This window comes from Thamnophis sirtalis, unplaced genomic scaffold (assembly GCF_051295495.1).
Source record: "Thamnophis sirtalis isolate CommonGarterSnake01/CBP01778 unplaced genomic scaffold, rThaSir2_p1.2 scaffold_7, whole genome shotgun sequence".
Taxonomy (NCBI): Eukaryota; Metazoa; Chordata; class Lepidosauria; order Squamata; family Natricidae; genus Thamnophis; species Thamnophis sirtalis.
In genome coordinates, this window is record NW_028261387.1 from 73,850,931 (window position 1) to 73,865,044 (window position 14,114).

The 14,114-nt window shown below is 40.0% G+C and overlaps 1 protein-coding gene across 1 annotated transcript; it reads left to right on the top strand.

Moving 5' to 3' along the window:
- The first annotated feature begins 2,479 nt into the window (after positions 1–2,479).
- On the top strand, positions 2,480–5,543 carry FITM2 (fat storage inducing transmembrane protein 2). Its single transcript, XM_014069632.2, has 2 exons — positions 2,480–2,766; positions 4,018–5,543. Exons 1-2 carry the CDS (start codon positions 2,594–2,596, stop codon positions 4,628–4,630), a joined length of 786 nt encoding a protein of 261 aa, XP_013925107.2. The 5' UTR covers positions 2,480–2,593; the 3' UTR covers positions 4,631–5,543.
- The last annotated feature ends 8,571 nt before the right edge of the window (positions 5,544–14,114 follow it).

The window sequence follows — 14,114 nt, forward strand, 5'->3', positions numbered from 1 at the left end:
CAGCCCCACCCGGAGGCTTCAGGAGCTTCCCTGAAGCCTCCAGAGCGTAAAAGACCAGCCCTATAGGCAAACCGGAAGTTCAGGGACGTTCCGGAGGCTTCCCCTGAAGGCTCTGAAGGGCAAAAAATGACTTCCGGTTTGTCCCTAGGGCCATTTTTCGTCCGCCTCCGGAAGGGCCCTGAAGGCTCCGGAGGGCTAAAACCAGCCTTACAAGCAAACCGGAAGTCCGTTCCCAAACTTCCGGTTTGCCTGTAAGGCTGGGTTTTTTGCACTCCGGAGGCTTCAGGGAAGTTCCTGAAGCATCCGGAGGGCATCCGGGGGGGGGCTGTTTTCGCCCTCCCCCGGCTCCTATAAAGTCTCTGGAGCCTGGGGAGGGCAAAAAATGCATGCCAAAAATGGGGGAGGCCTGGTCATGCATGCATGCACGCTGGGGTTGTGCCCACTGCATTATGGGTGTGGCACGCCCACGCACAACCTCCCTGCGCTCCCCCCGCTTTTGACACGCGAGCCAAAAAAGGTTCGCCATGACTGCCCTATACTATTTCAGACAAATGGCTGTCCAATCTCTTCTTAAAACCCCCCGTGATAGACCACCCACAATTTTTGATGGCAAGCCATTCCACTGATTCATTCATTCATATGTGAGTGCCAGTATTTCAAAATTTATATGTATCAAACCTATAAAACATCATGTAACAAATCATGCATTAGTATGTAGGTAAGTATCAAGGTAATACTGTGAGAAAACTCCATGAGACTTTTACAATTCAAGGTTGGTAGCCAATGTCATGTCTTCTAACACTATACAGTGATTTAATCATTTCAGCATCTGTTTACTTCTCAATAAATCATATTGTTTGGAAACATCTCAAATAACTGCATAATTGCTTTTCTATCAAAGATACTCATTTACCTGTAGAATTGTTGCAGAAAATGACAGGCTTTAGACTTCTCAGGATACAGGAAAAGATTATTTGGCAGCCAGGTTCAGAAAGCTAGCCCATGGCTTAGCATTGCAAGTTCTGAACAACCTTCATTATCGAAGTACGCGTTCTTATACATTCTCAAAAGCATTGCAACACGGAAATACTTAACTCATTTCTTATTGGTTATTTTTGGGGAAAAGCCTTATAAGTAGATGAGGGTCTTACTTCTCCTTTTGTAACAGATATGGACCACGTGTCATTAACGAACTTTATTTGAACCTTGTGGTTTGGACTTTTGACATCGGGACGTTGGCTGGAACATCTTGTGGTTAGAGAATGATGACATTTCCTTTAAGCAAGCTTCTAACTATCCTCTTTATGCCACGTCTTCATTCTTAAATGAATGACTGGTTAATATAATTTACCAGTCTTCTGAGACAATGAGTCTGAAAGGCAGTTTATAAATTTTAATTTTTTTTAAAAAAAATTATCACAAAGTGCAATACAACTGATATGTAATATTTATTTTACTAAGCTTATTGGCCACTCCAATTGTGAAAGTAGTGTAGTCCTCATGTTAGAAATGTTAGGTTAGAAAGCAACAATACTATAAAAAGAAAACATGAATACTCCCAAGTATTTCCCCCATCTCACCCTTATTTTTTCTCTGGAAAAACCTCACTCAAGCATCCAAACCTTACAAGTGAGGGCAGTAAATTCCCCGCTTTAATAGCACTAGGAAAGAGATTAAAGATAAAAATGCCAACAGAGTAATAACTACAACAGAAGAGAGTATATGCAGTTCCTGGTGGCAACTGGTTGTAACATAAAACTGTGGAGTCTAATTTTAATTATCAAGCACTGATGTTGGATATAGACATCTGTAAACTCAGAGAACATCAAGGACTCCACTATTGTAATAACTTTATATAAATCTGTGGTACATCCACATCTAGAGTATAATTCTGGAAACATACTTGAAAAGGAATATGAAAGCTTGAAAATAAAAATTGAGAGCAATGTCTATGGAGATTCTCTATCATCCAGGTCATAATTGTCTGAAAGATGCTTTTGGACTGGACGTAAATCCTTCTATTCTCTACCATTCAGTGAGAATTGAGGAAGCTTCTTGGATGAGAAGCAAAAGTTTCCGAAGGGGGGGGGGAGAAAGTCCAGTTGCCTTTTTAAAAGCACGTTTGGGGTTAAGAGAGCAGGGGGTTCAAGCAACTCTGTGAGAAAAGATTAGAATTCTTTAATTTGGGAAAAAGATCTTCCTGTAGCACAAATAATACGCGTTGGGGGAGATGGGAATTACGATTAACCGCATGGAAAAGACCACGGGATTAGAAACGTCAATCTGGCCCAAAGCAAAGTGAACTTGCACGTGACTTCTATCACGCAGTCGCAGTCGGAAGACGACAAACTTAAACCTCAACCGCCGGGGGCAAATTTAACAAGCCTCGCGGTAAGCTGCGCATGCGCATTCCATGCATCTTGTCTCGCCTCCTTGCAGACAGTTGTAGTAGCTTTGACGAAGGAGGGGCGGCGGAGTGGAATGGAGGAGGAGCTGATTTGACGTGAGCATCGACGCAATACGGCAGTTGGAGGTTCCGTGCCGGGTGGGTCACCGCTTTCTCCTTCGCTGCGGTCTTGCTGACTCCTCCGTCATGGAGTCTGTGGACCGAGCCACGCGCGTCTTGCTGCCTTACTTGACCCACTGCTCGGTGCGGCGGATGATGCCCTGGGCACTGATGAGCTTCATGGTGATCGGATCCCTTGTTAAAGAACTAATGCCGCCGGCTGCTACTTACCTGAGTAACAAGCGCAACGTACTCAATGTGTAAGGGGCTTTCTCTGACCCTTGCGAGTCCTGGGCGTTGATGGAGGAAGAGGAAGATCAAGGGGATCCGAGAGGCAGGGCCTCGCTATGCAGGGGACACTGGTTGGCAGAGGAGCAAAGAGTAGGGGGCTTTGTGAAGGGCGTTGACGAAATACAGTATGAATGGGGAGAAGGGTTTATGAGCCAGAAGAGGTCTGGCTCCTTTATATCTGAGTGAAGGGCGTCCCCCCCCCCCCGGAGGATTCATCATATCTTTTTATGCCGAGATACATTACCAAGTATAATCTTTATTGTCATTGTACTTAAATACAGCGAAATTGGTTACTAACCTGCTTCCCAAGTTGTATAGTTTGAGAAAGAGCCAAGGAACCTATGTTGTCTATTTTAATTAATGCATTATCTAAGTCTTGCTGAGCGAAGGAATCCAAATTAAGTGACTAGCATATAATTCTTCAGGGTCTGCCTGACACATCCTAACCTCATGGTCCTCAAGGCAACTCATGGTCCCTATTCTGCAATTTGTTCCAGTGGCTAACTGATCTTCACTTTTTCTAAACTTTGGGAAGAATAAGTTGTAATAAGTGTATTAATTAATATAGTAAGGTTAATTACTAGCCAGAGATTGGTATGAATTGAATTGAAATCTGATAAAAACTTAAGTTGTTTCTTAAATTTAAGCACGGTAAGAGCTGATTAGTACTTAGAAGAGAGATCACCAGAAAAATCCTATGATCTAGATATAATTAGGAAGTTAAAAACATTTTAGATATGGCAAATGAATACAATGTTATTAAGAAAAGTACAGGTGTGTGGCTACAAAATCACCAAGATCTAAGTTCAACTCAAAGGAGATTTTACTTTTGCTAAATACTAATCTGTTGAACGTAAGTAAGCCGCATAACTTTGTTAAATTTGTAACTTCAAAGTAGTCACATGGGTGCCTTGACTTGTTACCACCATAAATACCATCCCATTGTAGTTAGAAATCAAGGACTACCTGTAATTGGATCTCATTAAAAACCGCTACATTAGACCTTTACATTTTACATTTTTTTCACAAATTTTGCACTTCTGTTATTCTGTAATTCTGTTATTTTAGATGAAATCATATGTTGACTCTCCTATTACAGGGTTTATAAGTATGGATGCAACATTCCCCCTAATAGTTACAGAAATTAATCAGGAAGGATGTCGATTACATGATGTTGCCTGGTGCTCACTATATATTTTTCTTCATTGTATCTCTGGCAGCTATTTTGTGAAATTTGCTTGGGCCTGGACATTCTGCCTGCTGTTTCCGTTCATCTCTCTCACCAACTACAATGTCCTCCAGAATGTTTTGCCTGTACTTGTTCGCCTTTTCTCACTGATGGTTGGCACTATCATTTGGTATACATGCACAAGTACATTTTTGCTCATTCAGGACTTTACAGGCAGTTGTTACAAATCGTCAACCCTTGCTGTAGTGACTCAAGAACATTCCAACCAAGTACAATGCCTACAAGCTGGTGGGATATGGGAAAGTTTTGATATCTCAGGACATTCCTTCCTCCTTTCATATTGCATTCTAATGATTCTAGAAGAAATGGCTGTGATGCCCAGCGTGAAAACTTTCTGTGGTTCTAGACTGCACGATGTGGTGAACAGTTTGTTCTTAGCACTGGCTTGTTTGACTTTTATCTGGCTTTTCATGCTTCTTACTACTGCTGTATATTTCCATGATTTTTGGGACAAGATTTTTGGCATTTTGGTGGGCCTCTCTGCTTGGTATGGAACATACAGGTTTTGGTACAAGTCACCCTTATCTCCTGGATTTCCTCCCCAAAGAACCCTTTATTTCCCAAAACCTAATCGTAGGCTATAAAATCAGTTTGTTGATCAGATCCTGTTTTAAAGAATATTCATTTTTAATTATCTAAATTTATTTCCCAAAGTCTAATTGTAGGCTATAAAATCAGTTTGTGGATCAGAACCTGTTTTGACAAATATTCAATTTAATTATTTAAATTTTAAGACAACTATTAATATGAATATTTAAAGTGGATGGCAAAAAACTAAAATACTGTTTGTATTATGAGTTTGTGATATAATTCTGGAAAGTGGTTGCTATATTACTGTAATAATATCAGGACTTTGTTAATCTAGGCTAACTAAATGGAAACTGTTGATCAGATTGGTACTAGAATAACCTGAGAGGAAAATACTCCTTTTAAAAACCATACTTTTGACTATGAAGAAGCAAATTTAATAGACAAAAATGCATTTACATACAAAGCTCATATGCAAGGACTCGATAAATGGACATATTTTTGGTTAGATAGATGAGACAAATTGGCCATAATCATACCTTATTTGAGGATTTGATAATTAACCAAATTTTGTCTCAAATTATCTTGAAGATATAAAACAAAGTTTTCTCTGAGTTTGATTTAAATCCATATATTAAAACAAAAATGGATAGCCAAATTAGTTTATGGTACTTATTGCCATAGGAAGATTTTGGATTTCAAACAACTGCCATTCTGCTTGTGTCAACACTCAACTTTGTACAGCTGAAATAGCTTGCATCATGCACCATTTTTTCTAGAATTTATCTGGCTTAGAGTCTTTAGAATGTCTTATGTCATGTTTTGGCAACACGGTACTCCTGAATGTCACAAAATGCTTTATATCTGCAATCAAAGCTATCCTGTTAGAGCAGGCTGTTTCTTGCAAGATTGCAGCTTTCACATTCTCTGCTCTTCCAGTTCTTAATTAAAGATGGCAGTTAGGAAATCTATAGCAATGTTCTAATTTATTGTACATGGGAGTTATATAGAAAAAGTACATTGGTTTTTACAGCCATATGTCATAACAGGAAAAAAAATATTATTTAAAAACTCTTGTTTAGGTTCTTTGGATACTTTGACTTTTTTTGCATGGTACAACCTTGCAATGTTAATATATTTATATTAATTGTGTTTTCTACAGTTTTGCACTTTGACTAAAAGTATTACACTACAAGTGCAATTATTTTTAATATAATTGGAAAATAATCCAGTTGTAACGAACTTGGCTGCTTTGTATAATACATTCAGCCTACTATATTTTATGTGCTTCTACTATACATTTAATAGCTGCATAGTTTGCAGGTACTAAGCTAAAGTGAGGATCTTTTTTGACTCAGACAACATCACTTAAAAAAAGTTGATCTCCAAGGCCATGATAGACATGTACTGATACCACTGGAGGCACTGATTCTGAAAAATTGTTGCTGCCTTTGTGTCTCTATGTTTTGTTCTTTGTTTTGTTAGGGAGATTTTTAGATGAAAGATAGATGTGTTAGAGTCTTTTGGAGGCCTAGCACACTTATCCTATGTTTATGCCCCCCCTCAAAAAAAATGTTAGCTAAATAAATATTACACATAAATATCTTGAAGAGTTTCTGGAGCTGTAAAAATGTGATTGCATGTTGTCTATGATTTGCTCATGTTTGTGCTAACTTTTCAGTTTTCTAATTGTCTTGATAAAAATTGCTAATTCAGCTCCAGAGCTTTCAGGTTTGGATGTGATCAAACACTAAATGGTTTGAAGTCTTCATGTTAATTATATTACTCACAAACTGCCTGAGTTTAGGAGTTCGTATTAACTGGCATGCCATTTCAAGTTCCTTTGAATTGTATGGTGCCTCTCTGTATACTATAGGTACTTGGAAAGTCATCCAGTCAAATGTGTGTGTGCTAGCTACTTAAAGATGAAATTCGTTTGCCATTTCCCAGGATTTAAATAATGCCTTAGTGAATCATAGCTTCATATTTAGGCTTGTTACTTGTCCCCCATAGAGTTACAACAGCTTATACTTATGCCACATTTAAACTTCTAGATTGTGCATGACAGTTGGTTTATATAACATTATTTCCAACATAGGAGAAAGTGTTTTATCTCAATCTCAGCTTTATGCCTACTCATAAATAAAAATGAGCAGCTAAGCCACAGTTCATATATGTGTGGTGTGTGGGTGACTGTAATGAGTTGAAAAGATATAAGAATAGTACATTGGCAATGAAACTTGGAGTATTATGGAGATGGAAACTTGAGCTCAGTGGTATATATCTGTGGAATTAGAAGCAGACTAAGTTTATATTACCATTATTGGTCTTATTGTAAGTTTTTTGGGGAATCTTCTATGAAAAGAAATATGCATTTATCTATGTAGGTTAGTTTATCATAACCTTCATGAACTGAGCTACATAAATATTTGAGGAGCAGCCTTTATGGCTGGCAACCCATCTTCCAGTCAAGTTACATTCATGGCTCCTGTAATTCTTTCAGAGAATCCCAGTATACGAATTGGTTCCATATCATTGTAATGTACTGTATTGAAGAATTAGTGAATTCTCAAGTAATTCCTAAGTATTATATGTTTCCGTTCACTGAGATTTTTCTCAGCATTGCTATACACAACTTACATAAAATATTTGCTGTAATAGTTTTCATATTTCTTAAGCCCTGGTTTTGTATTGTTTAAAGAAGCGTTGAGAGAAGTGAAGTGAAAATGCATATATTTTACAAATATGTACATTTTGTTAGCTGAGTGACGTATCAACATTGTTATTGTATAGGTAAGCATTCTATAAAAAATTCTTCTGACTCTGTAATACAGATTTTTGTGTGTGTGTAATAATCACTTGATAGTTTTGTTGCCCAAGAATGAACAAATCAAATTCATCTTCAATCAGTGCAATAACAGATTGTGTCTCCAGTGGTTTTGGCTTTTTTTTTTTTTAGCTAAACTACTTATATTGCCAGTTGTGTTACAGTAATGCCCTAATCTGAAACATGTTTTACTACATATTATTAGGTAAAAAGCACTGCTTTTGCCAAATAATCATTTTTCTCCCCTACCTCTAATGTAATTTGTGCCATGATGGCGTAGCAATTGGTGTACCAATAAAAGAAAATTTTTGATGTATTTTGCTAACTGTAATGGACAAAAGATTAATCTCTGCTTCCTAAAGTGGGCAAACAAAGTAAAGCTCTAAATATCTCATGACTACAGTGTCAAACTTCATTTTAAGCTATCTTTAATGTGCCGTAAATGGTTAATTTGACTTTCAAAGTGTAAGTGAGATTTTCTGTTGTGCAGAAAACCTTGGTTTCAGGTTTTCCATTGATATTTCATGGATGTTAGGTCTATCCTGGTTTCTGTTTTGGGTTCTATTTTTGCAGGAGGGGTTCTAGAAATGTTAAAAAAATTAATATCAAAACAAATACTTTTAAATTAACAAAAATTATATCTTAGACATGTATTGAGTTGATTTCCAGTACAAACCCTGGAAAGAATGCTGTAAACTTCATCTGTCACACTTGAGCAAGATCCTAATTATAGCACGTTGGAAATACTTCTGTTTGACATTCTTCTAGAAGTGCAGGGAAATCTGGTAGTTAATACTTGATGAAAAGATTGTAGGAAACCCAAAGTAGGAAAGTATTACAGTTAGCCCTTGAGATGATCATAATGCAGTTTGCACATGTCCTGAGAACTGTCAAGTGAAGCATCTCACTTATGATACCCCCATCCCTGCTCTTCCCATTGAATCATTAAATGAACATGCAAGTCATTAAGTGAATCATGGGATGCCTTCAGGTAGGGGTGGCTCTTGGAGGCCTAGCACAGGCCTATGCCCACCTGCTCCAGTTCTCCCAAGTTTTTGCCACTTACCCGAAATACCTGCTCTCTGCTTCCTGCCCTTGCGTCTCGACAGGCTTTTTCCCTATTAAAAAAAATTTCCAGGAAAATTTTACTTATTTATTTTAATTAATTTATATAGCCGCCTTCTTGCTCACAACAATTTTGAATAAAGCATGCATACTACCGGACTGAATCTTTTGTTCTTAAATATTTAGTTGGAACTCTTAGTTAAAAGTTCTTTTGGTATTAGAACAGGCAGAACAGGATAGTTGGAATATACTTTGCATCTTTGTTTTAAAACGAAATAAAAATACAGTCCGTGTTAAGTTGGTGAGTCACCTGGCAAGCGGGTCACCCTATAAATGCAATTAATTGTGCCTTCAGTTGTCCTGTTCTAATGCCAACTGAGGCAAAATACTTCTTGAGATGCAGCAGAAATGTTCACAACTGGATTTTAACTCCCAAGGAGGCCTGATTCAAAAGCATGGCAGTCTGGAGTGAAAGATATTTAGTATATCAAAGGTTAAAAGCAAACTCTGTCAGACATTAGTGAGAATTAGGTAACTGTTGTGGCCGAGCAGGAGCCGTTGGAGCTGCCGACAGACGCTGATAGCGAGTTACCCTATGAGTTGGCTCTGGACGATGTGGAAGACCCTGGGCAGGGTTCAGACTCTGAGCAGGGACCAGAGAGGCTGGTTGGCCACAAGGAGGCGCCTGAGGCATGGAGCAGCGGTGAAAGCCAAAGGGAGTTTGTCCCTGACGTCAGGCCCTGGAGTAGTGGTGAAGACGTCAGGCACTGGAGCAGTGGGGAGGAGCAAAGGGAGTTGGTCCCGGACGCCAGACAGACGGGCGAATAAGCGCCGGCAGCAATTACGGAGACATAGAAGATAATCAGGCCCAGGTGGTTGTGATTAGGCTCCTCCCAAGAGAGTATATAAGAAGGGACTTTGGGAGGAGACCTTTTGCAGGACACAACTGTTATACTAAAGCTGGAGAAGCTCTTGTGTGTATTTCTTATCTGTGGGAGTCTGGGTTGCTGCCAAAGTCTTGTCTGTGAGTAATTACTGTGAATAAATTGGTTAACAGTAACCTTGTGTCGGCGTGACTCACCGTACGGAGGGGGGGGTCAAAACAGGTAACTAAGTCCAAAACTAGCATTTTTTTAAATTAAGCCCACTTTGGGAAGCTTAAGAACTATTTCATAGTGATTATCTAGTATCTGTTTACATTTTTACCTAACTAGAACTTAAGTGAATCAAATAAGCATATCTAGTGAGGAATACTGAAGGTTCATTGATATTTGAGCTACCCCAACTTCATCCCTGCCAAAGCAACAGCACCTTCATGGCCACATTTTGCACAAACCTCAGTTGACACTGAAGTGATGTAACCAGGAGGATTCAAGAGTATGGATTGTCATGGGCAAGCTACAGCTTGCCTCTTTGTGCTTTGAAATGCCTCCTTTGTGCATGATATTTATGAATTGGAAATTTTTTACAATCTTCAGTTGTCTGACAATGTGATAAATATAAGCTATGTTTTAATGAGCATCTCCATATTAAACCAACTGTGAACCAGTATATGCCCTATTTAATCAATGCTACAGCCTTGTCCATTTGTGCAGAACTATTATTGAGCTTGTTTTAAAGCAGAATATACTGTAGGACATTTGGGAAACCAAGAGTTACAATTGGCCTAAGTACTACGACAGGTTGCACTCCAAAAGTACAGGTTAGGGAAATACAAACTAATGTAGTTTTAAGTATAACAAAATATTAAAATTAATATTGCTCAATGTTTTTATGATTTATAATGTATTTAATAGTTACTGTTTTCTTCTAAGCTGATGGCACTCTGAGAAGGTGCTCTAGTAATGGCAGCAAAAGTTTTGTATATTCTTACATTAAATGAATTTATGAATGGAAAAATAAGGAAAGTTCTAGGTCATATCATTTTTAAACATATCATATAATAATCAGAACAGCATAAATAGGCATTGGAATGCTCATACATGTCCCTTGTATTAGTGCATAAACTTCTGATTTGTTTCAAGATTCCTTGAAATACTCATTAAAATTTGAAGATTATTGTGTGTATGGAACTGTTTGATTTCCACATCTGAAACATTTGTCCTCAGCTGGGAGTGACCTGGCATCGGCAGGAAAAAGCATACAATTGAATGGTTATAATTGTGCAATTTTTAATAACAGCAATATGGTGCAACTGCAGATGGATCTTGCCCAGTACCTTTGAAGCTGTTCAAAATCTCTTGCAGCTGCATGCTACTTACCTATAATAACAAGAGTATTAAATATGTATGCCCTTAAATCACCCTGCACAGTATTCTGTTCACTTCAACAGGCCCCAAAAGATCAGAAGAATCCTAGATCAAAGCACATATTTCCTTGCCCATCACAGTACCCAACTGGTATCCATCCTAGGTAGATGAGGATAACTTCATCATCTAAAAAACCTACATGTTCTCTTACATATCTTTTTCTTACAAAGCTTAGGTTAGGGTTTCCACCAGATCCTCATAAGCCACACAGTCCTCGGATTCATCTTTTCCTAATCTAATGTTCAAAATTTGGGGAGTATAAAAGCTGAGAAATGCTGATCTACATCAGCAATAAAATTGACATGTAAAGGCATGTGGTGTTCCTTCTGGTGATGTAGATATTTACACATATTGTTGGTAATGAATATTTTGGCACTACCTTGGGATCTTCTTATTCTTGGGAAGTATTTCTGGAAGGGGATTATTCAGAAACTTCTGGTAGCAGCTGTTGGCTTTTCTATTTTAAGACTGCAAGAAAAGAAAGGTAGTACTTGACAAAACAAGACAAAATTCAGTTGGTATCACTTATACCTGTACAATTTCAGAATTGTGCTGGAATATTTGCAGTGTTTTATTAAATATAATTCAGGTAGCTTTTGCATTTTTCCCAGGAGACAAGTACCTTTTGAGATGTAAGATATTTGGGTTTTTAGAGTACCGTATATCACAGGCACCATCTTATAATGGCTACCATTAGAGGGATTGCCATCAGGCCATATAACTGTCAGGATACCATGGCCAATTTATCTTCTAACCCCAAAGGGGCTGGGAGGTATCCAGAAATATTTTTTGACATAAATAAAAATGAGATCAAAGAGCTTTGCAGAGGGCCTGCAATCTAGCAGGTGCCAGCAGCATATTCTATAGACATATAGTATGTTGCTTACACTGGAATAGTTTAAGCTTGCATATAAAACTTGTACTAAGTATCTAGATATTGAACAGAATTCAGTAAAATTTAAGTACTTGTATCTTCATTTTTTGAAGTATTTTCTGTAACACAGCTAACTCAGGTCTTATTAATGTGCATAAATTCATGTGTTTAGATCAGGAGATTAGGCAATCTCCATAATTGGTGGTATGCTTTTCTATGATTGTGGTTATTGGTTTAACTATTGGTTTAACTGTATGTTAATATATGTTGTGGTTCTACTTTAATCCTTGTGCACTGTCCAGAGCCACTGATATGAAAGTGGTAGCCATATGAGCAATTTCAATAAACGGGAATAGCAAATTTTCATTTTCATATACTTACCTGAATATTACATTGATACCAAGAAAGAAAAAGCTTCTTTAAAAGTTCTGAATGGATAGATTCCAACAAGTTTGTCTTACCCAGCATCATAATCACGTCGTCTAATACATAGCATTTAATATCTGTTCTGAGATAGATGCATTCTCCTAGGCGCTGCTTGGAGTGTCCAAGCATGGGTTAACTTCAGCTTGCTATCCAAGGACTGAGTTCAAATTTTGTGTAGCCATGCCTCCTGCTCCCCACAGAGGCTCAGTTTTAAAAACTCAGTCGCCCTAAAAGGATGCAGTTGGGGAGCTCCAGTCCTTGAACAGCAAGTTGGACTCTCCGAACACTTAGTGTAGCCTTTTTTCTTATTTTTGTGTTTAGCGCATAGGTTAGGAAGTGTTAGGATTTTTTATTTTCCCTCTGAAGGAAAGTTCCCTCCTAATTAAAGCGCGGAACAGGTGCTTGGACTGCGGCTGCCTTCCAGGACCACTGCGGTTGAGGCACCACCGGGAGGCTCGTCAGCGGCGGCTGGTGAGCTCTGGGGGCAGGTAGGTAGGTTAGAGACCCCCCCCCCGAGATCACTGTTGGTGGTCTAATTTTAGAACAGAGGCTTTACTGAGCTCTCCGAACTGCCGACAGCTCCCCGGTGCGCTCCGAAGCTTGTGGTGGCCATTTTGGACAGAAAAAAAGCGGCACGCTTTATTCTCAAGCCGTTTGCTTTGCCGCAACCTGTTTTCCACAGCAGATCGCTGCTGGGATCTCGCTCTGGGGCTCCAGGCAGGTCCCCCCGTCCCCAGGAAGACTATTGAGAGCAGTTGCAAGGAGTTTGGCTTTCTCGGGCCATTCCTTGCTTTATCACAGCGCAGATCTGCAGCACCTTGGGACTTCCAATTTTGGCACCAAAAAAATTGCTCATTGTTATTGATCCCTGTCTCACCTCATTTTCCTCAGGACTTGGACTATATTAAAGGGCCCAGCATCCAAACTCTATCACGTACAGGGATTAATTACAACCAAGCTGTGATAGGACTGGAAGTGAACCATGGCCAGCAATAGTATGGCTGAAGTCAGTAATCAAACTGAGCCTACCTCTAACAAGCGCAGCAGGCCCAATTCTGCTGGTAAAGGGGACAGTGTAGGATACCCTGCAAAGGGGAAACAACCCAAAGCCAAGAAGGTCTCCAAGGCTGAAGAAAGGTTGGCTGAGAGGAGAGAAAAAGTCCTGGAGAGGCAGTTTCAAAGGGCAGTAAATGTCCAGGCACAAACTGTTCGAGATAGGGAACCACCACCGGCTCAGGTTCTTGCAGACCTTCCTAATCAACGGGAGGGATCTCCATCTCTGGCAGAAGAAGGGGACTTTGGCTTTTCATCCAATCCTCCCAGAGCATCTCCCAGGTCTCCTGTTTCATCCCTGGAAGAGGTGGATATGGAGGAGGCCTGCTCTCTAATGGGGGAGGAACTTCCCCTTTCTGGTCCTATTCCCGGGACCACTCCCGAGTTATACCAAGCTATGTAGGAGGTGGTTTCACAGGCGATATTGTAGGAGATTGCAGGTGACATCCAACAGCTGAGTCTTGCCTTGCCTCTCCGGAGCAGGGCCAGAGCTAAGGTGCTCACACTCAATCTACGGGAGCCTCCCCTCCTGCTTCCTTGGCTGCCAGCAAGGTGTCTGAGGATGAGGAGGGTGGGCAGGACACCCCCGATCTGTCAGAGGACAAGAATCCAGTTCCCGACGCCCCCGCCTTCTTGGGCTTATCAAGCCCTCAATGTTCAAGGCCATTCTGACCAAGGCTAGAGCTTTGTCCATTCAAATGGGACTTCCCACCCAATCCAACAAGAATGCCACTGAACAGGGTAGCAAGGAAACGGTTGGATCAGGGGATCCAGGCGCAGGTCTCTTTAAGGAGACCCCCCTCAGGAGCTGGTCCTGGCACCGCAACTGTTCCTGGATGTCATCCAGCGACAATGGGCCCAGCCTGGGTCGATGACTAATCCCAGTGGGGTGGATAAAAAGCTCTACTCTATGGAGAGTGGCATGGAGGATCTCCTGAAGCTTCCTCAAGTAGATGACCCCATAGTGGCACTAACCTCAAACTCGG

Excerpts from the sequence above, each read along its gene's own strand:
- FITM2 (XM_014069632.2), top strand. The coding sequence starts at position 2,594 with ATGGAGTCTGTGGACCGAGCCACGCGCGTCTTGCTGCCTTACTTGACC. Across the intron at positions 2,767-4,017 it reads AAGCGCAACGTACTCAATGT|CTATTTTGTGAAATTTGCTT; the intron begins GTAAGGGGCTTT and ends TATCTCTGGCAG.